This window comes from Strix aluco, chromosome 25, assembly GCF_031877795.1.
Source record: "Strix aluco isolate bStrAlu1 chromosome 25, bStrAlu1.hap1, whole genome shotgun sequence".
Lineage (NCBI taxonomy): Eukaryota > Metazoa > Chordata > Aves > Strigiformes > Strigidae > Strix > Strix aluco.
Window position 1 is genome coordinate 1,930,812 of NC_133955.1, and position 22,934 is coordinate 1,953,745.

At 49.2% G+C, this 22,934-nt stretch overlaps 1 protein-coding gene across 1 annotated transcript in view; it reads left to right on the forward strand.

Annotated features, from left to right (window-relative positions):
* Positions 1 to 22,934, forward strand: part of LGR6 (leucine rich repeat containing G protein-coupled receptor 6) — a 147,140-nt gene that overhangs the window by 120,179 nt on the left and 4,027 nt on the right. The window contains exons 7-16 of the mRNA XM_074850117.1: positions 1,206 to 1,274; positions 2,782 to 2,853; positions 4,080 to 4,151; positions 5,284 to 5,352; positions 6,313 to 6,384; positions 9,445 to 9,510; positions 12,069 to 12,140; positions 13,763 to 13,834; positions 14,612 to 14,737; positions 17,212 to 17,372. Of these exons, the coding sequence (XP_074706218.1) occupies positions 1,206 to 1,274; positions 2,782 to 2,853; positions 4,080 to 4,151; positions 5,284 to 5,352; positions 6,313 to 6,384; positions 9,445 to 9,510; positions 12,069 to 12,140; positions 13,763 to 13,834; positions 14,612 to 14,737; positions 17,212 to 17,372 (851 nt within the window). The remainder of the gene's footprint in view (positions 1 to 1,205; positions 1,275 to 2,781; positions 2,854 to 4,079; positions 4,152 to 5,283; positions 5,353 to 6,312; positions 6,385 to 9,444; positions 9,511 to 12,068; positions 12,141 to 13,762; positions 13,835 to 14,611; positions 14,738 to 17,211; positions 17,373 to 22,934) is intronic.

Sequence of the window (22,934 nt, forward strand, 5' to 3'; positions counted from 1 at the left end):
TCTGTTCCGTAAACCACAATTCAGGTTACATGGTAATTACTTTGAGGTCCATTAAGTGTAATTATACAGTAATCTCCAGGAGCCAGTAATTACCCTTATGTTCCAAAGTATCTACCACTTAAAACTCAGTGAGTTTCATGCAGGTAGGAAACAGTTGCCTGGTTTTCAGACTTCAGTGTCTTGGTCTGTGGGATGGACAGGACAGGGCCAAATGTTACCGTTTTATCTGGAACTGCCTTTCAGAGTGTTGGGCATGCTAGAGGAGGAGTTGCTACACACCTAAAGCCCAGCCAGTCTCCATGGGCCCCCTTCAGTCAACAGCAGGATCAGTACCTTCAGAGGGCTGTTCCTCCCAGGCTGCCAGCAATGCCCCAAAGAAATACTTTTCTGGAGGTGCCAGTCCATCCTTGGAGAACAAATACAGCCCATGATGTTTCATTCAGGCTCACATGTCTCTTCTGGTTGCCAAGTCAGGGCAGGTAAATTCTACGCTTGTCATTATGACCAACATATTATATTTTACTTAATTTATTATACTGCAAATTAAGCTTAATGATCTGCAGTGTCAATACCTCTTGCACATCACTTCCACCTTTGGCTCACAGTTTCCAATGTGGGGTTCACCCCAAGCACCACAAGACCTAGGCCTTCCCATAGCCTGCTCTTCCCACTGGTCCCAGTCACAGCACGTCCCAGTGGCAGGGAGATCCATCATCCCCAGGACAAGCACCAAGGGAATGATCCCCTGATCCCCTCTGCACCTTTCATGGGGCCCACACAACTGAAGCTTCTCTTGTGTTTCTTGTCCTTCATCAAATCCCTTTTTGACCTGGAAAGGCAGGATAAATGACTCACAGCCAAAGCCCCTGGGGGTGACTTCCTGGGAGAGGGGGATGGGCCACTCTGAAGATGTGAAGCAGCAGCACAGTCCAGCACCAGGCATGGAAGGACTTGGGGGGGAAGGAGTCCAGACAGCAGCAGCCATGGCTTGGACTGGCTCTCGCCTGACAGTGCTCCTAGCAGGGAATATTCCTGCTGCAGGAATGTGTGAGATTTTGTTTCCAGGCAGTGGCTGGATCAGCATGGTAGGAAAAACATGTCTCCCATGCTTAACAACCAAGTTTCCATGCCTTCAAAGCACAGATACACTCGGTTGAGCTCCTACAGCAACGTTAATGAATGTTTTTCCCTTCTCTGTCTTTCAGGGATCTAAACTACAACGAGCTGCTGGAATTCCCTGGGGCTATCAGGACGCTGGGCCGACTGCAAGAGCTGTGAGATTTTCTATTTATTCTTTTTCAAAAGTGTTCCCCAACAGAGAGTGACCAATAAAGCATTGCATGTGCTCTGACTTGAGGAGAGCACTTGGTCCAAGCCTTTCTTTTGTCTTTCTCAGCCCTCTCCACCATGCACATAAAAGCAGTTTATCCTTTCAATTTCCATCAGCTCTAACCATTTCACCCTCAGCCTCTGCACCACAGCTGGTGGAGAGGAGTGGAAGATGCCCCATCAGGCTTGGAGCAGGTTCCTCCTGCAGCTCTACATTCTCCTGTGCCATCTGAGGGACTCAAAGTCCATCTGACCTCCAGATACTTCTAATGTCCATTCCACATCTTGGGACCACAGCCATGGAGTTATCTGTGTTATCGTGAGGCCATGGCTCCTGCAGGCCCTGTGCCACATCCTCTGACGTGCAGAAACTGTTTGGTCTCCCTTAGGAGAAATTTATAATAGGGAATTACAAAAGTTTATGACTATTTTAGTGGCTCTCTCTCTCTCCTCTAACCAGTCAGCCTGGGAGACACTAAAAATGGGAAACCATACCACTTAACACCCATGAAGGTAGAAGCCTCAAGATGGGGTTGAGTTGATGTGAATCCACAGTTCCTGTGGTTACTAAGACTGTGTCACACTGGTGACAGGATGGGGTGGGACAAAAGCAGCTGCTTTGGTGTTTCTGGGAGGCTTGGAGTAAAAATCTGACACTACTTTTCTGTTTTACTGGGAAAATTCTCAGGAGATTTCTCTGATCAGACCAGATATCGTCATTACTCTGACATTCAAAAAGAGAATAAGATCCTTAATCCACTTTGAGATGGCTTTTGAAATGCCATCACTAAATAAGAGGCAAATTTCAAACAGCCATCCAACCAATCACTCACGCAGACTCCTCTGGGATTAAACAACCTGGGCATCACCCAGAGCCTGGTCTTGGTCATGGACACAGGATCCCGCATCTGCCTTTGAGGTACAGGAGAGCAGACTGTGACCACAGAGCTCTCTTCTGCTGCAAAAGTTTGCTGATAGCAATTTTCTCAATCTTAACTAAAAATATCACAGCTAGATCTACAAATACTTTAAAGTCACATGGACCAATAATTCATGGCAGGCTGCACTCTGGTTAACAGCTGTGGAGCTATAATGGAGACCATCCATAAAAATTGTAATTCCTGGAGGGTATAAAAGAAGTGTATTTTGTTTGCCCCTGTTTCCTGACCTGTAAAGTGTTAAACCTTAAGTCTTTGTATTCTTGGTGGGTTCAGTGGAGTGACATATGGAGACTAAGCTATACACAGAGTAAACAGAACAGAATGAGGGCTTTGTCCTGTCAAAGGACAGATCTTGTTCACCTGCTGGGATGATGCTACAGCTGGAACAGAGCCTACACCTCCTGTTTTACGTGTGTTTTGAAGGCTCTCTGCCTTTAAAAGTGTTGAGGAAAGAAGGTGTCTCCAACCCTTTCTCATCTATTAATATCAAGATATTTGTTTCTCCCAACAGCGGTTTTCATAACAACAACATCAAAGCTATTCCAGAGAATGCATTTGTTGGGAATCCCCTCCTCCAAACAATGTAAGAAAATTAAACAATATTTCCTAAATCCTTACATCCCCTAGAAAGGGACAATTCCTGATGTCTTTGGTTGGGATTTCTGACAGTTGTCAGCATGACCGCAATTTGACATTTGTTGTATATGGGCCAACGCAAGCTGAAATTAGCTCCTTCCCAGCTACACCTCAGGTTTTTTGCCATGAGTTCTCCTTTCCCTGCAGCTGAGCTTTGCTTCAGAACAGGCTGATAACAACGGAGGAACAATATATGGGTGGTCTGCATGGAAATCGTGCTGTGCATAACAGGATTTTCTAAGCCCTGTTTGACATCTGCCTGTGTTTATTCCTCGTGTTTAGAGAAGCTGCCAGCCAGCTACAGCAGTAGCTCTATGTGTCAGGGAGCTGGGACACCAGATCATTGTCTGTGCACCCCAGACCCATGGACACAAATTTCTGCAGATAAACACACCCAGCTGTCAGCTCATTTCCCCTCTGACATAGGCACAGGTAGAGATTTTTGGACAGTTCTTCCCTGAACCACATTGATATTGGAAATCAGAGCAAGTGACAAAAGCTCTGCTTGGCCAGTTTGGGACTTAAGTTATAGAAATACCAACATCTGGAAAGCAATGGTAACACTGGGTTAAAACAGTCACTGCTCCAGTCAATAAAAACTAGCTTCATGCACATCTTCCTTGGGCACCATCCTTGGAGCGACATGGGGGTGGGACACATCCAGAATATTCATATCTCCGTTGGATCTGCCCATCTAAAGTCTTTCACAGTCAGCGGGGGGAAAGAGCTTCTTGTAGAAGGTGATTCAACTCCCCCTAAAGCTAGTTGGATCCTAGAAGAGTTCACTTCTCTCCACTGACTGTGACAAGTAGAAAAGATGCTGGTGCTGTGGACATGTGAGATCAGAAGAGATGTCATCAAGTGCAAGGTGTCTCCCAGCAGGGTTACAGCACTAGAGCAGGGTTGAAGGAAGCCTATGCATCTTTCTAGCCTGCCTGGTTCAACAGGAACCTAAAGGGTCCTTTCAGAGCAGCAGGAGACCTCATTTGTACCAATGTTCAGCCAAAACAGGCTATGGGAGAGCTTGGGGTTATCTGGAAAACAAGGCTTCCTCACAGGATAGCCAGCACCTCCTACATAACTCACTACTTGTAGCTCCAGGGCTCTTGACCTGTAATAGCATCTTTTCTTCATGCGCAGCAGAATCTGACCAGTTACTCATTTCCTTTGCAGCCATTTTTATGACAATCCCATCCAGTTTGTTGGACAGTCTGCTTTCCAGTACTTGCCAAAGCTCCATACTCTGTAAGTTCACCAAGCACATCCTTGGAGGTTTAACATATTCAAGCTCCAAGCCCTGTGAGCTGGACACCTTAGTGGGCTTCTCCCTTCCTTTTTTCTAGAGCCCTTGTGCCAACAGAAGATCACTCTTCTGGCCAGCCCCAAAGGCAGTGAGCCAAGGAGTAGACACTGCAGATGTTTTCTGCTAAGGAAGAATAATTTTGAGAAGGGGATTTAGGAGGGAGCAATTCATTCCTCCTGCCCACCTATCTGACAGGCACTGGAGTTTTCTAGGGTCTCCACAGCTGCATCAGCACCAGCAAAGACCATACTCACAAGTGCCACTGTTTGCTGCATGATGCTCAAGCAAGCCCTGCACTGTTGTGTAGCTGCCCAAACACAAGGCCACTGAAGGCATCTGCCTTTCTCCGCAAGATGGAGAAGTGGAGGAACACGTGACCCATAGCACCAACACCACAGCACAGAGTCTCACTAAGCAGCCAGTGGTGACAGTGCTGCCTTCACATGTATGGCTCTAAGCCTGCTCCAGGGCCGCCACCAGTGGTGGGCACCATCTGGACCAGAACAGTTGCTCCACATTGGCTTGCCTGGACTCTCTGGCTTTTCAGCTAAACTGCTGTGGCACAGCACTAAATATTTAGGCAGAGGCAACCTCTAAATCTCTATTTATAAGCCTCACCCAGCTTCTCACTGCTGGAACACACACTCAGGTGAAAAGCATAATCCTTCAATTACCCATGCATTCTTTAGCTCTAAATGCATAGACTCTGGGAGGCTCAGGTGGGATGCGCTGCTTACACTCCCCATGGTAATTGTTTGGGATTTTTTACTTAATTTGGGTAAAGATCATGCCAAGAATGTCAGTGGCTGGGGGAGGGTCTGAGCTTGCCAAACCTCCTTGCATAGAAATGCCCAACTCTGTCTCACTGTATCAGCACTGCATGAGACATCTCCTCCACCACCCAGCCGGCAGCGGCACGCTGATGATGGGCACCTTTGGATCTGGGCCTCTGATCACCACATTTGGGTGTGTGGAAGCAGATTTTCCACCATGGCTGATGTGTCTGGGACCCTGGGCAACTGCACTTGCTTCTGGGTCCTCCGTCCATCTCACTTCACCCTCATTTCTCTGCAGGTCACTCAATGGTGCAACGGACATCAGAGAATTCCCAGACCTTAAAGGCACCACCAGCCTAGAAGTTTTGTGAGTGGCAACTCTTTCTCTTTTACCCTGTTATTTGTGCTCTTCCTCCCTTCAAGGTGGTCCAGGCTGTTTCAGTGAGGACAACTTTCGCAGTGCTGTGCAGTTGGTTGTCTTCAGCTCTGCCTCTCCCTGATCACTCACCTCTCTGCTTCGTTTCACCCCTGTGGCTCCTGAAAGCAGCTTTCCTCTCTGTGAGTTGCTCTCTTGGTACTGTTGAGTGTGCTCCAATCTTTTTTTGATTTTTTTTCTTCCTTCCTTTCTGCATCTGTAAAGGAATGAGCCTTTGGGTGCAATGCTTCAGCGTGGTCTGCTGAGACGCAGCGTCTGCCCATGCTGGGACCAGCACTGATAGCGCAGTGCAAGAAACATCTGCTGTGTTTGCCACACATTTGCCACCCAGGCTGGAGACTTCTGGAACTCGTCTGGTCCCATCCTCACACCACCAGACCCAGGAGAGCAGGAGCCTGGAGGACATGCTGTCTCTGGCTACCCACGGTTCTCCTCTCCAGGGCACTGGTCCACATGCTGTGCCCAAACTGGGAGCACTCCAGCCCAGGAGTGTGACCTGGCCATGCCTTGCCTCAGGGACCCAGGACCACCCCCTGTACATGGGTTTCTGAGGTAGTCATGGCTTCAGGTGGATCACCAGTCTGGACAATGGGGAAGTGGGATGGCAGAGCATGCCACGGAGGGCACTGCCACCTGCCCTCGACATGGCCAAGGACAGAGTGAATTCAGTCTCAGCAACATCCCAGAACTTCTTATAGGCACATTCACCTTTATGAGGTCCAGCAGCAGTGCCCATTTCCAAGTCAGTTTTTGTTTCTCTCCAGGTATTTCATTATTCCATTGATATTGTCTCTCCTGCCGCTATCTGGGACCAGTAGCTGGACTTGCAGGTCGCAGTCTGTGCGCTGACTCTCAGTAACACCATTTCTTCTCTCTCCTCCACTCCTCTAGGACCTTGACCCGGGCAGGCATTCGTTTACTCCCCAGGGGAATGTGCCAGCAGCTGCCCAGCCTCCGAGTTCTGTGAGTAACACGTTTCTCTCTCCTGCCTGGTCTTTAGAGAAGTGCCATCAGAAACCAGGCTTTCTTCTTGTTTAGCTCAGCAAGGGGACCAGCTATGGAAGACCATCCTGTAGTTCTTGTTCCCGTTATCCTTTCCATGCAGAAAACACTACCTTTTTAGGCACTACTTTGACCTCTGCGTGTTCTTGAACTTGCTTCATCCTAGCGTGATGCTCTGGACTCAGGGCTGTAAGCAAGAAGGCACATCCACATTTGCCTCCTCCTTGCTCTGCACCAGTGGGAACTGTCTGCCCCATGCAAGGAGGGTAGAGAGGGTGCAAAGCATCAGCATTTCAGAGCTCCTACTTATCTACAGCACAAAATCCAGGGGTAGATCACATTTCACACAATGCTTTGCCCTGGTGTTGGCTTGCTGCAGTTGCAGCTCCAGCAAGTGCCATCATCTGGAGGAAGGATCTTGTTCACACTCTGGGAGGGGACAGGCCTGACCTGATAGAGACCTGCAAGGCCACACAGCCATGGCCCCTCATGCGGTACAGCAGTGGTCAGGGTTTTGCTCAGAGTCTCTAAGCTGCTTTGGCTCTACCTGCTTGACAAGGCACTGAATGATGCTGAGTGGGGGGGATGTGCTTTCTTCTTTAACTTGGTACATCATGAAATCAGCATCTCGGAAAGACTCCCACATCTCAGGAATCACACTCCTCATTCCTGAGATCCCCAACCTTGTCTGCAGTTGAAGACATCCTCAGGAAATAAGTCATGAACCAGATTTATACAAGTTTGCAGCCTTAGGGCAAGCAAGAGACTTGCCTCTCAGCAGTCTTTATACAATCAAGCTGAAATGAAAACAAGTTTGTTCCAGGAAAGCAACAGGAGTGAATTCTTGATCACAGAAATTGGAAACAAGAGAAAAACATAAAAATAAAAGAACACAATTTGTAACTTAGCAGATCACAGCATTTTGGCTCCAGCTGTCCCTGTAGGGAAGATCTCTCATCTTTAGACATCTGGACCAACTCAGTGGACATCTTGCCACCAAAGTGTCGCCTTTGGAATGGCCCAGGTTGTAGGGTCCCAGGCACTCTCTTTATGTTTGCAAGTTATCAGACTGCAAACCTTCACAGCAGAGCCTGTTCTTCACGCCTGTCCCCTCCTTGTGGGAGAGTTTTGCTGGGACACCCCACCTTGTTCCTTGTTCCTTGTTCCTCTTTCCCAGTTAATTTTACTGACATTAATTGCTTTGCTTTCAGAGTTTGGAGAGACGGTATGTGGGCCAATATTTGTTCATGTTTACATCTCTCTTGCCTTTGAAATGTGTTGGCCTTCTGTCCCTGCAGAGCTGGTGGTTGTTCTCGCCGCCTTCCCCCACTTTGCCAGCCCCTTGGCAGTTCATCAGGTTGACATTACGACTGTGACACATCTGAACACAGATGATACAGTTAACGTCACATTTCTGGCCTCCTACTGCTCACATCATGCTGCAGATTTTCAGCAGAAATCTTGCACAGGGGCTGTAGGAGCCACCTCAGGGGCATGAAGCTCGCAGCTGCACTGTGGTGTCGGTCTGTGCATGAGCACTGAGCCCAGCACACCCAGGCAGGGCAGCCTTGCTGAGCCTGAGCTCAGCATCAACCTGACATCATCTCGCTGCTTTTGTCCAGAGCTTCTGTGGCTCAGGGCACAGATGTGTCTTTCCTCTCAAGCAGAAATAGCTGAAGGTTCCCTGAGCAGAGCTAAAGTCCCTTGATGACATCAGCACCTTCACCCTGATGTTTCCACAACACAGCTTCAGTGACTGAGGCTGCTCTACTGGTACATACTGGGTTGCATCTGGTTACCCTCGCTCTGGAGAAACCAGAATTAACTCCTGGGGCTGCATTCTCCCTCCATCACTGTCTAGCTAATGCACCACGTTGACACAGAGATCAGGGAAAAGTGACTGATGCTATAGCTCTTTCTCCATAGTGATAGTCTCCAGAGCAAAGCACAAAACTTTTGGTTGCTTTTTCATCCCTCCTTCTCCCCACCATGGAAAACTGGTGGAGAGGGGGTTGGCAAGAAAATAAATAATTGAAACGTTTTAGCAGCAACTTACTGGCAGAAAGATGGAAACTGAGTTTGGCAAGTCGGCAGAGAGGCCACATACAAAACTACCCTGGGGCAAATTTCCCTTTAAACAGTCACAAATCCAGCCTCTGCTGGTGGGGGAAAAAGTTGATTTTAAGCTTTACTCCTTACCCAGCCCATTTCAGTTTTAATAAATGCACATTAAGCTGTGCCAGCATAGATTTTCCTCTGACTACCAAGTCACTTTACCCTGGACACTGACATGCCACCAGGCTATGAAGCAGTGGGAACAGGAGTTTGCTGGGAATTGCTTTCAAGTGGCAGCACTTGAAAGAATGGGGAAGAGGGATTTTCACAGTCTGTAATGCCATGTACTAAATCCCTGCCTGTGCCACAACCCCTTCCTTAGCCCTGGGGAGGAGCCAGGAAAGGCTGAATGGAGAGCAGGCGAGGGGCAGTTGGGTTTGCTGTGCCAGGAAGGAGGCAGGGCAACTGGCTGGCTGTTCTGCTGGCCAAAACCTCCCCAGGCTCTGCAAGCACATCTGCAGCTTTTGTGAGCTTTCCCATCGACAACAGCAGGACGGGAGCTCTGGCACAAACACCTCTCTGCTTTGCCCACAGAAAAGCAAGGCTGTGCACGGCAGAAGTTGGCACGGCTGTGTCTCACAGCTGACTGGGGGCTGCGGAGAAAAAGCCCACCCCAGCTGTAGAAGCAGCTCCATCAGTCCACAGCTTGTGCTGGAGGGAGCTGGGCTGGGGCTGGTTGAGTAGGTAAACCACCGAGCAATCCTCACCTTGCACAGAGACGCTCAGAGCACGTGTCAGGTCGGTGCAGAGTGGAGATCTGCCCTGCCTGGGGTTACTGCTCCCTGCAGCTGTGCAAAATGGAAGTCGGGTCATCCCCCTCTCCAGCAATATCTGCTTTCCAAGGGAGGGCTCAGGGGCACTCGCTTTTGATCTCTTAACATTTTTGTGATGGTTCTTCCCCTGCAGAGAACTGTCACACAACCAAATCGAAGATCTGCCCAGTTTCCACCGGTGTCAGCGGCTGGAGGAGCTGTGAGTAAAGAGATGCCCTCACTTGTGCCATGCTCTGGGGGCAAGGGGACGATTCGGGGATAGAGGCAGCTCCCACACATGGAACTCAACCTCCACCGAGCGCTGGGAAAGCTGAGCATTATAACTCACTATTGGACTGCAAGTGGACCAGAGCCCCACGCTTTGCCCCAGTGCAAATACAGAATAAAACCACATTCCCTGCGCATAGGAGCTTAATTCACTCAGGTCTTTTCAGAGGTCCCAGCCACAGCAAACAGAAGTAGGATGTGACAGCACTGAATTTTACTTCACTAATTCAAGTCCCAGTATGAGCTAATCAAGAATGGGGTTTATCTCTACCATAAATGTCTTCTGCTTCAAGGCCCCATGCCATGGGCACAAAGCAGCCCTTAGCCACACTGCTCAGGGCTAGCCCCTCCGTAGAGAAGATTGATTTTTTCCATCTGTGTAGCACTTGAATCGGGTCCCCTCTGGGCCCTGGGAGGCACCTCTGTTTCTCTGAGACAGAGCTGTTTGTGCTCAGTTCAAAGTGTCTGGAGATCTTGCCCTACATTTCAAATCAAACAGTTCTTGGCCTTTTTCAGTTAAAAAGAAATTAAAAATAATAGACTCCAAGGTTTTTTATAGAATACAGAAACCTGGAAGAATAGATGTGTGGAGTGGCATTCCCACAAAAATACACTGGAGAGGTTGTCCCTCCTCTCTGCAGCCCCCCAGCCTGGATGGCCAGACCATTTCATGCCTTAGTGAAATCAGACATTAGGACACCATATAAAATCCCATGAAAACGAGTAACAGTCCTTGCTTCCTCTTCAGGAGCTCTGAGGACAAAGTTAGAGCTGGATGTATTTTTATCTAGAAAATACCACAGAAAAAGTTCCATATAATACCCCAGGAAATTCCAAATACCCCAGGAAAAAGTTTGAAAAAATAGAGAAGACACCCAAAAAAGAACAAAATTCCAGAATTCCAGACCTGTAGTTTCATGCATTGTGCCTAAATTTCTTCTTACAAGATTTTTTAATATGCCAAATTCAGACTTATCAGTAATATGCACAGTAAATCCCTCTTTCAGACTACTGAGGTCAGACAGACTGTGTCTTAAATTAACATTTTCTTACAAAAATGAGTATTTGGTCCCTTAAGCCCAAAGTTATCATCCTGTAAGCCCCACCGCCACCAGGCATCAGCATTCCTGCTGGGAAATACGTTGGAAACAAGTCTGGTGGTGCAAGGTGGTACAGCCTGGCATGCAAACAACTTATGTGTGCCAGTCACTCTGCTGTAAGTGCCAATGTGCAGGTCTTTGCCTGCAACACACAGGTGGTCCCTCGCAGCTAAACATCCTTGAATTATTTTTCAGTAGCTTGCTTCCCAAGCTCCACCTTTCCCACTCAGTGCTCCTCTACCTGAGACACCCACATTTGTGCACAGAGTTTCCCATGGCCCTCACTTGAAATCTTAACTAGACGTACAAGCATGACTTCTTAGCTACATGGGGCACTGAGAAACCAGGAGTAGAGCAGATACGAAAGCCTCAAGCCCCTGCCTCTGAAACATGAACATGTGGCCAAGTACCAGCTGAGACATTACAGCCATCATGTGCAGGGCCTTGTGTGACAGGAGCCAAGATCACTTCTGAGTCTGAAAGCAGGTGAGCCACCCAACAAACGTCCAGGAGGAAGAGCACTAGGCAGTGGCTGTCTCCCCTTGCAAAAGGTCACACATGGGGAGACCACTTCTGCAGATCTGGGCATTCGTGATGGGCATTTTGTGGGAATTTAAAAAACTATTCACTATTGTTCCACACTGGGAAAAAAAAAAAAAAAAAAACAAACCTGAAAAACTGTGAATGTTTCCCACAAAGTGGATGCTTGGATCAGTTCTAGATGTCTCTTGGGGGGTGTGGGGAGGGTATAGGTCGGTCGGCAAACACCATGTGAGCTCTTACCCTGCTCCCTCCCCTACCCCAGGGAGTGCAGGACGTTGCTGGAAGGGGGATGTGCAGGCGCTGAGGCACTTTATCAAAATACATGTGCAGGATGTTGATGGTGGGTTCAGCAAGACATCAGGATTTTTCTTCATGAAAAGTTGAGATGTCTTCAGCCCTCAAAACCCCCTCATTATCACCAAAGCAAAGGGCAGCAGTCCTTCCTGAAGGGCGACACAAAGCTGTTTGCTGACTCACTGGCTCCAAGCTCTCCTCTTTTGGTCTGGACTAAGCAGTTTGCAGACTTAGGGTGGAGCAGAGCGGGAAACCAGCAGGGCTTTGGAGATAATGGGGCACCTTTAACAACTGCACATCAATGGCACTTTACTGTGCCATGATGGCATCAAAAGGAGAGGCTGTCTGAGCCCTGGAGCTGCCCACAGGAGAGAATGACTTTGAGCTGTTTGGTTGCTCATCCTGTTTACCCCTTGAAATTAGAGTAGGTCTCCAAAGCTCAAATGATAACTTCCACTGTGAAAGTTTGCATCTGCTACCATGGGACAAAGAGCCCTACAAAGTACAAATGCTGCCATCAGCTATTTTCTCAAACAAGTTTCTTTTTTTTCAGAGGTCTCCAGCACAACAGGATCCATGAAATCAGAGCAGACACCTTCGTGCAGTTGATGGCCCTGCGCTCCATGTAAGTATTGTCTTGTAAGGCAAACAACTGGGCTTTTTGCTAGGGGAAGGGGAACCGTGAGGACCCAGCCAAGCTGATGTGGAGTTTCACAACCCCACTCCCTCTGCCTCTGCTGGGAGGCTTTGCTGTCTAGTCCCTCTTCCACCTCCCCTTACAAAAGAACAGGGCACAAACCTTCCCTCTGGTTTCCTTTCTGCATGCAGACGCCCCCTGTAAATAAACTCATTACCTGCCAGCCTTACTGCCCACACATGTGGGCATTGCACACCACACGCTCTAACCACACGCCACAACTCGCGTGGTGTACAGCACACGTTAGGGTCACCCGACTCCTAAATGCCCATGCAGACGTGGGCTCATGGCAGGGATTCACCACGGTGTGCACGAGCTCTAGCACCCCTTTCCCTACACCTGCTAGTCCTGGGCCGCGCAGTCCCGGGACATCTGTGCAGAATATCCCATCTGATTGGGGACTGTGTCCCCACAACTCAGAAGCATATGTTAGATGTATTAAGTGCTCACAAGCGTGCACATATCCTACATGCATCGTGACATGCATAGTAGACAGCCCACCTAAGTGCTTGGCACCTTTGAGAAGCTAGTAAGGCTCCACAGGATGTGATGCTCCCTGTGACATGTGGGAAGAGCCCTCCAAGTGCTGATGGTCTTTGTTTACTGTCCTGTTAGGAAGTGAACTGAGTCGCATAAAAGCTTTTTCCCATGGTGCAGCAATGTGAGTGCCATTTAATAGGCCAGCATTCCTAGCGATCCCGTGACACCATGTTTACAACTGCACAGGAACACTCACGTATTACATTTCAGACAAGCATGCAAATATGAGCATGCTGCTGCCACACTACAGTCACATAAACAGCTGAGCAGGCAAGCTCTAGCATTTGCCTTTGGGTATGTTCTGGGTCCCTGTGGCAAGGATTTATGTCACCCAACTTCAGCCTTCTGCAGTGTGACGCACACATCTAGGCAGGCACCCCCGGCTCCATTCAGAGCTGGGGAGATGGAGATACATGTAGGACATTGCTTGTGCAGTCAGCCTTAGGAGAATAAATGCTTCCTGATATGCTGGTTCCCCTCTGCTGATGACAGAGGGAGTCGAGCCCTCTAGCTCAGATGGAAGCAGAGCTTACTGAGGAGCTTCAGTGAATCCAAGCCAACTGTACATGACAGGAGACACTCTAAGATGACCTTGGCTCACCTTCCCCACAGTCCCTGACCCTATCTGCTCTTGCCTGGGCACCCAGCACTATGACTGCATCAGGGATACCCTGGCACTAAGGCATAACCTGTCTACTGCTCTGAAGTTCAGCATGTTATCATAAAATCACTAAATTTATAGAAATGAACCCAGAAAGGAACCTTTCCCCTTGGTCTCAGTGGAGGAGCTACTGCAAGGCAAACTGTTGTGCCCTCTGTTAGAAACCATCCATATATAGACCCAAACATATTTGTCTCCAGGGAGCTGCAACAAGACCTGACCAAGCTGCTGCTGACCAAGGGGCTACAGATCCCACATTTGCTCACATCAAACCCCTTGGCCAGGCCAGTGTCAGCAGCTTCACTGCCCTGCTCTGCGTCCCTCTTACTGCTGTGTCCTTGCCTTGCAGAGACCTGAGCTGGAATTACATCCAGTTTATTCACCCTGAAGCCTTTGTGACCCTGCACTCGCTCACCAAGCTGTAAGTTGCAGTGATACTTCTTTCACAGTGGGCCATGGACAGCAGGTATCTGAGAACCTCAGACTGACTCCCCAAGCTACCAGGACACCCGGCATTTAGATATCAGAAGGCTGCAGTGCTGAGGTGCATGTCTCAGCACTGACATGGGCAGACCAAATCCCAAGCTTCCTATCAATATTAAAGGGATGATGAAAGTGCAGAAGGGGCTCTCACCCTGAACACTTAAACCTTCCCTTTCCGATGCTTTCATATCTCCCTTGGATGCCTTTATGAAAGATCAGCATGATAGATCACAGAATCACAGAATCATCTCGGTTGGAAAAGACCTTGAAGATCATCTAGTCCAACCATTAACCTTACACTGACCGTTCTAAATCGCTTCAGCAAGAGTCACTGCAGACCATCTTTGTTGGCTCTGGAGGGGTCCCCAGTCCTCAGTCCCCTCACTAAGACTCTTGGGTATTTTATGGGCTGGGAGATGCAGTCATACCTCACCTATTGTAGGGGAAGTGGTGGGGGAAGAGATGCACGGGACAGATACCACCCAGAGCTTTCAGTGTGGGCATTAACCCCTGCCCCTCCTTTTCCCCAGGGATTGTGGTATCAATCCATTTATCTTGAGGATCCTGGTCCCCATGCAGCACCCAGCCCCATTTCAGCACCACATTTGAGGGAGCAATCAATGCAGGCAGCACGGCTCTCCAAGACTCTGCTTGGCTGAGATACCACTGTCAGCAAAACCCTGACTGCAATCTCCCTCTGCTTTCCCTTCACCAGGGACTTGACTGATAACCAGCTGGTCACGCTGCCTCTGGATGGTTTAGGTGGACTGACCCATCTGAAGCTCCAAGGCAACCCGGCTCTCTCTGAGCCCTTCACCAAGGAGAGCTTCCCCAAAATGAGGTACTGGTGGTGTTGGCTCTTTCACTTCTGGTGCTCAGCATAGCCTGTGTTTGCTTATAGCAATCAGCCTCCTTCTTTCCTTGTTTATCTCATGCTTTCCTCCAACCTTTTAGGAGGTTGAGGAAGATTCATCTGCTGCTAACACACCTCACCTTTTAAAGTCTTCCATGGGAGAGCGGTGATGTGCTCCAGGGTCTGCCACCCCCACCCCAAACACACACAGAAGTGGAAAGCATAGAGCTGGCCCAGCTCAGGGCTCCTCTCAATGGAAAACATTCCCAGAAGCCAGTCCTAGCTAATGACATCCAGCTTTCCTTCAGTAAACTCTGTGTGGCCGTGTCTTGTCCGCTACGGATTAATGAGGAGCCTGAAGGGGTCAAACTGAGCAAGACGAGGCTGCAAAAGGCTTGGACCACAGTGCTACACTGCAGGCTCTGGCTCTCCTGACTCTCCCTTAGTGAAGGGTCTCCAGTGTGGCACTTGCCCTCAGGCTGAGGGGCCCATGGTCCAGATGTCTCAAATTCCCCTGAGGTGAAGCCATCTTTTACTTGGGTCTCCCAGGTGGTTCCCTTGAAGCCAAGGATGCATGAGCTGATGTTCCCACTCACCCAGTATGGGTTCCCAAGGCTGGAGCTTCTCAAATTTAGACACCCACTGCTGGGGTCACAGGTCACTGCACCAACACTGGGTTTAATACCTCAGGTCCAACGAGAAGTGTGGAGTTCTCACTTTGGTCTGCCTCAGCAGTGGTGCCTGCAGGGCTTTCTCTTCTGACTTTTTGGACTCATCAGAGCTGGGATCTGCTGCATGACTGGTTTCCAAATGGCAGGGCATCCCAGAAGCTTCTGGAGAGCTTTCCACACCCAAGATGGCAGTTCCTTGCGCAGAGCGGGTGAAGTTCAGCACTTTCAGGGGCGTTCCTCCTCTAAACTAATTCCATTGACGTCTGTGGATCTGGTTTGAATTTGTACCAGAGAGACTGAGTCTGCAGGAGTGTTTCATTGAACCATGCCAGGCAATGGACCCATTAACATTTCCTAAATTTTGGGGTACTGCCATTAAGTAGTCTTATTCTTGAGGCATATGTCTGGAGGAATCATCTTAGCCGTCCTGGGAGAATCTGTACCTCCTTTACCACCTTTCAATAATAGGATTTAATTTGGAGCTTATAACAGGAAGCAAGCTTGTATACAGAGTTTCCATGGCCTCCCAGGGCTCAGCCAGAAATGTTTGGGAACTTAAAACAAAAGCATATTTTTAGAATATAGAGTTTCACCATATTTACTGATCTTGTCAGAAGAACTTAATTGTCTGGAAAACCTGAAGTTCCTTTGCCTTCATCAGCAGTCTTCCTGACTTCCAGAAAAGAAGCAAGAGTTTGCTGTCTTTGAAGAAAATGCAGCTGCTGACTGATAGCCTGGTATTTCATCCAGATGATGTTCAGCTGCTGTTTAATTAACCTTGTAATACATGCTATAATTAACAACTAACAATTCTACTTTCAAGTAGAAATCAGACATATTAAAATAACTTGCTACACTTGAGAGGCCTGAAATTTCCCTGCCCAATCTGGCAGGGGTGAGCCATGCTCATGGAACTGGAGCTCGGAGGTGCCTCTCTGACCTTCAGCTACAAGCAAGGGGGACCTTGCACTTGCTCAAGCTCTCAGGAAGCTTCTCACCTTGAACAAAAGAAAGGATGCCCAGCAATATGGCCTTGGGGTTAAAAATGAAGATTCCACATGCACATGGCATATTGCCAGATGGCACGGAAAAGAAAGGCTAATTCTGTCTAGGGAGAACTGCAGAAAGATTTCTAGGAATTATCCAGGAACTTAAGTGCAGTTTCCAAACCTGGTGTTTGACAACATCTTATTGACAGTGGCTTAAGTGCCAAAAGCGAGGCAGTGCAGAGACACTGTGGGGTGACTTGGGTCCACACTCTGTCCTATGTGGAGGCCTTCACAAGAGTAAAGTCACAGAATCACTGAATCATTCAGGTTGGAAAAGACCCTTGGGATCATCGAGCCCAACCCTCAACCTGACTCTACACAGTTCTCCCCTACCCCACATCCCCCCACAGCTCATCCAAACGGCCCTTAAACACACCCAGGGGTGGGGACTCCACCCCCTCCCTGGGCAGCCTATTCCACTCTCTGACCACTCTTGCTGGGAAACATTTGTTCCTCATGTCCAGCCTGAACCTCCCCTGTTGCAGTTTAAAGCCGTTCCCCCTTGTTCTGTCACTAATTCCCTGGGAGAAGAGACCAGCACCAACCTCTCCACAACGTCCTTTCAGGGAGCTGTAGAGAGTGATGAGGGCTCCCCTCAGCCTTCTATTCCAATGTCCTGCTCCAATGTAACCATCACCTGATTGGCTTTTGTCATATGTGGAAATTAAGCAAAATGTGCAAAGCAATGGAGAGCAGGTCATGGAGGTGGTGCACCTAAAAGTTCTGCTTTCTTCCTTTGCAGAGTCCTTGAGGTACCTTACGCCTACCAGTGCTGTGCCTATGGAAGCTGCAGCACTTTCTTCAAGATGTCCAACCAATGGGAGGCAGAAGACATGAGCCCTGAGGAGGAGGATCCCCACAAGAGGACCATGGAATTGTTTCCAGGTCATGTTGATAATCACTGTAAGTAAACTGGACTGAATGGTGATCAGTCCATGGGCAGGGCCATGCTGCGAGCTAGGATGCAATCCTGCATTTGCAGGAGTGGTCCCACCGCCAGCCGTGGAGTTACACCTGCCTCAGGAAGGCAGGCTGATCCTTCTCCAGCTCTGGTGGTCAGCTGCTGTGAATGGGCTTCAATTAGTGTCACTGCACTGGAGAAAGAGCCGAGCTGGCACATCGAAACCTTCACAATCTAACAGAAAAGTCTGGCAGCCCTCAACAGCATGGACAATCTGCTAATTTGTCCTTGGTTACTACAGAGGGAGACTACCCAAGCCACTGAAAGGTGGCTGAGGTTACATGGGACAGCTTCTGGGCTTGGTCATTAGACTTCTGGGCAGTATGGAGCCTTTGGCAAGGGCATCAGTCTGTTGCTACAACATACAGAGGTGGACCCTAGGATTAATCTGAATAAGAGAATGAACTCAAAGAACTGGAATGTGCAGCTGGCTGGAGGTGAAGAGACCTGTGTCTGTGCTACTTTTGTGCATGTACCCTGATGCTAGAGCAAATGTCAGGGTTAGGTGTGAACCAAAGGACATGTTTGGGGAATATGATGAGCTCAGCACAGGGGCTGACCTATGCAGGACAGAAGTGACTCCACAGTTAAAGACGAGCAGCGCTTTCTGTTCAAGAGTCAGTTTATCCTGTGCTCCAAAATGCACTTCTGCATAGATCTCCATAAAATCAGTTGCACAAGGCCAGCAGAGGAGTGTGCAAAGCACACCTCCTGCACCCACAGACACAGCCGAGCAGCAGCTCCAGGCAGAAAGCTGGTGTGATCCCTTCGCAAGGGAATCTCAGAATAATGTGAACAAAAGCATGAGACGCTTTGCTTCCTCTGTAACTGCTGGAAAGTGGAAATAGCATTTCAGGACAGAGCTTGGACGCTGAATTTGTTTATACGTTTGTGTAAATACAGAGGCCACATGCAATTCCAAGGTCTGAAATGCCCTGTAGGCAAAACCGCATTGTGCTGTGTGTCTGTAGGAGACGGGGAGAGGGCTGAGTACCTGGGGAGCACTTGACTCACCTGCTCCCAGGAGCACCATGCACCCAGCCATAAGCAGGGGCTCTGCAGAATCTCCTCCTACATTCTAAACAGGCAGGACTAGATCTGGAGGCAGGTATCAACCCAGAGCAGTTGGATTCTGTGTGGTAAAGCAGTGATGGGAGGCAGGATGACCCAGACATTTTATGACACAGCCAGTGCGTCATGAGCCCTGTGTTCCTGCTCCTGCCATCTGCCCTGCCCTGATTCTTCACCGACTAGGAATAAACTTTAGCAGCGTAAAATGTCCAGCCAGAGGCTAGCAAGTGTGATTCCTACCAGCATGATGTGGCTCCTGGAAACATGGTAGACTTGGTGGTTACATTGGGCAGACAGTACAGAGGAGCCATATGTTACGGTCATTGCTGCAGGAATTTCTTCTCAGCTGGGTCAGTTTTTCCGTCATTAATGCAGCCCATACTTTAACAGTCCTTGCGCATATAGTTGGGGTGTTTGCCCAGCAAGTTACAGCATCTGTGAAAAGACCTGGTTTGCGGTCAGGGCACGTAGTACTGCTTACAGACCTGCTTTTGCTAGGCACCAAAGCCTTTGATGTCTCAAAGGATGCACTCCCCTGGCCCTGTCAGCAGACCAATACCTACTAAAGGCTCCCAGGCCACCAAGCCAGGCTCAGCCTCATGGACTGTATGTGTGTTCATGAGATTTTAGGACCAGAGGGGAATGCTGACTGATTCTAAGATGTGCCAGATGAGACTATTAGCAGCTCATAAAGGCTCACATTTTCAGATGTTAAAGCATTGGGTTTGTCCTGAAATATCAAACCACAGAGGTGCAAACGTGAATGCACAAGAACATCCTTCCTTACTATGTGCAGCTTTTGCAGATGACTCCCCTTACCATTCAGCAGTGCATGGTCTACTCTTGACGATCAGGGTTTTGTGATATTGTTATTTTACTTAATTAATTGTTGCTTTATTTCTGTTGCCAGTGCTTCCTTTCTGATGGTCTTTCATATAGCTGTGTTATATGAATCTTAGACACTTCCTCATTAAATAGGAAAAAAGCTCCCAAACATTCCTTCCATGCAAGAGATAAAGTGGTCTCGTTAAGAGAAAATAACTCGGGGCTCTGTCCCTGCAGTGTACAGCCAGGCTCATCAGGGCGCCTGGATGGTGCAGGAGAACTTGTGAGAGGATGGGGCACGCTTCCAGATAGCCCTGTCCTCCCAGCCTTGCACAGTGCTTCCAGCAAGTGGCTGAGGAGTCCTTTACAAACAAGTCCGCAGAACTTCACAGCCAGGTGGTAAAAGGCGACTTGTCCCAGGCAGCCGTGCAGGGTCGAGAAATGGGTCCCTGGTCACAGACCCTGCTCCAGCCACCAGACAATGCTGCCTCCCGCAGCGTGACCCGCTCCCGCATCCAGCACCCATCCCTCAGCCCAGTCCAGTACCCCAGGGACCGTCTGACTCCTGCCACAGAGTGCACTTGGTGCCACAGACCCCAGGGCCAGCTCAGCTCCTTCCCATCCTCCCTGAATGCCCAGTAACGCCCCCAACACCACCCAAGTGTGTCCATTCACATCCGAGTAACAGCCATCCAAGGCCCAGAGGAGTGTGGTTAGTGCATGTCTCATCACTCTCTCACCTTGTCACAACAGATATTTAAGGTCCCGTAGTCAAAATTTTTGGTGCTTGGGATATGCCTCTTTGGATTATAATTGGCAGCGTTTAGCAGATACCCCCTGCCCCAGGCCTGTCCCATGTGGCTGGGCAGCATCGCAAAGATGGCTCAAGGGCTTGTCACACAGGACATCCACCCAACACTCCCCAGCAGCTTGCTCCTGCCACCCTCCCAAAACTGGCTGCAGAGGGAGAACAGGCAAAGTGCAAGCACTTCTGTCACAGTTCCAGCACCCCGCTTCAGGACCACTGATTTGAGGATAGAAAGGGATGTATTAACTTAGAATCATATGTTTGCAATAATGGACAAAAGCTATAGAAAGTGAGAAGAGAACACACTTGTATGGTTATCCTTGACAACAGGACTCTGCTTTACCCAGTCCAGCACCTCCATTAGCTTGTAAAGCTGCCTAACTAATTTTTGCAACCATTCAGCAAACCCTGGAGGGTCCTTAGAGCTACATCAGCACTAGTGTGGCCAGCAGGGACAGGGAAGGGATCTGACCCCTGTGCTCGGCACTGGTGAGGCCGCCCCTCGATGAGTGGGTTCAGTTTTGGGCCCCTCACTCCAAAAAGGCCATTGAATGACTCGAGCGTGTCCAGAGAAGGGCAACGGAGCTGGTGCAGGGTCTGGAGCACAGGTCTGATGGGGAGCGGCTGAGGGAGCTGGGGGGGTTTAGTCTGGAGAAGAGGAGGCTGAGGGGAGACCTCATGGCCCTCTGCAACTCCCTGAAAGGAGGGTGCAGAGAGGGGGGAGGAGTCTCTTGAGCCAAGGAACTAGCACCAGGCCAAGAGGGAATGGCCTCAAGCTGCGCCAGGGCAGGGTCAGACTGGCTCTTAGGAAGGATTTCTTTGCAGACGGGGTTGTTGGGCGTTGGAATGGGCTGCCCAGGGCAGGGGGGGAGTCCCCATCCCTGGAGAGGTTGAAGAGTCGGGTTGACCCAGCGCTGAGGGATCTGGTGGAGTTGGGAACGGTCAGGGTGAGGTTCATGGTGGGGCTGGAGGATCTTCGGGGTCTTTTCCAACCTAGACGATATGTGATTCTGTGATTCTGTGATACACTTTTCCTGTTTCTGTCATTCAAGAAGGCTACTTGAGTGCTCCAAAAAGCACCTGTCCAGGCTCCTTGCAGCCAGCCATGCCCTAACTCTGAGGGAGACAGCGATTATCTGCAAACCCCACATGGGGACCGCACTGGCTAAGGCAGACAAGACCAAAGGGGAAGAAGCATCCAGCCCAGTGTTTTTTGTTCTACCCCTTCTCCAGCAGTTCTCCTCTTCCACCCGCTTTGGTGTTGGTACAAGCAGCTGGAACCATTTTCCATGGAAAGGGCACTACTAGCATGTGGTTTTTTTCCATAAGGCCTCAGAAATTAGAGGCGCCTTAGCAAAATTCAAATAAATAAGGGCTACTTCAAAAACAATGCAATCTGCCTTGCTAGAACACAACAGCCATTTTCTTTTCTCTACAGTCCCCAGGCTGGGAGAAGTACTGATTTCCAGCAGAGAGAGGTACATTTTCTGCTTTGAATCCCACTGTGCTGGCAAGGGATTGCTTTGCAATTCACAGCTAGCTCAGCAGTGCAGACAAAACAAAAGATTGCTCCTTCACTTCATGCAAATGTTTAACCTATGCTGAAAACCACTCTTTGTGCATCCTGGCCCTTTGAAGAGAAAAGGGATGGGGCAGTTACACTTTAACATTACCATGGGTTGGGTGGCAGAGGGGCACAGAAAGTGCAAGTCTCTGCATTGATTTGAGTATCGTGACTGCACATCACAGCCTCCGCACTGTGGATGGAAAAGACACTGGAGATTTATAAGACTATAAAATACAAGGAGGAAATATTTTTCCATCCCACTGTGAGTGTTTTCTTGCCAGACTCCAAAGCAGCAGTAATATTTCAACTCTTATACAGACAGATTTAAAAAATGGCGTTTTTTTCCAAAGCTCACTGAAGCCGAGAAAGCCACAGTGCTTGTCAGGAGGCACTAAAGATAGCACATTATTTGTCATCATTCTTTTAAGAAAATAATCCCAGTCATATTTTCAAACATAGGCGGGGAGCAGACCTCATGAGAGGCACCATTTCTAAACAGATTTGGCAACTAAATCCCACTTCAGTTAGCCATATCTTCAGCACTGTGAAAATTCGCCTTCCTGGCCAGTGTCTGAGCTGTGAGGTGCACACCTGGGCACCAGCATCCATCCGTATCGTCCAAGGGAGAGTTCACCCCCCAGCCACAGATCCACCTCCCTGCCTATCGGGCTGTGGCAAGCAAACATACACATCCTTTCCCCTTCCTCCTGCCCGCAGAAAACCAACCAAAGATTTCCACTGGGAGCAGAAGGCCATGCTGGTGTCATGGGTGGGGATGGGGCAGCGGGGCAGCACCTGTCCTCACTGTGCATCAGCAGTAGTTTGAGAAGAACAAAGAACGAAGCAGAAAAGCATGTCTTGGATTAGATTAAGAGGATGCCATTCTCCTTGGTGATGACCTACACCTACAGGCCATTGAAAACACAGCTGAGATCTCAGCCCCATTCTCTTCCAGCAGCTTCTCCTTCAGCCAGGGAGTCTCTGCCTGACCCTCAGAGAGCCCAAGCCTGGCTCAGGGTGCAGCTGCCAGCACGATGGAGATGCTGGCCTAGCAGGCTGGGCTCTGAGGGCAGTTTATACCCCACGGATCCAAAGTCCACAGGAACTGGCAATCAGTTTGCCTTTAAGCAAATCCAAGACTGGCAACCTCCAAGGTTAAAAACAGGGCACCACGGTCCCAAGAAAGCATAGGACATAAAAGAAAGCAATAAATGTTGGGTTGTCTTGTCCTTT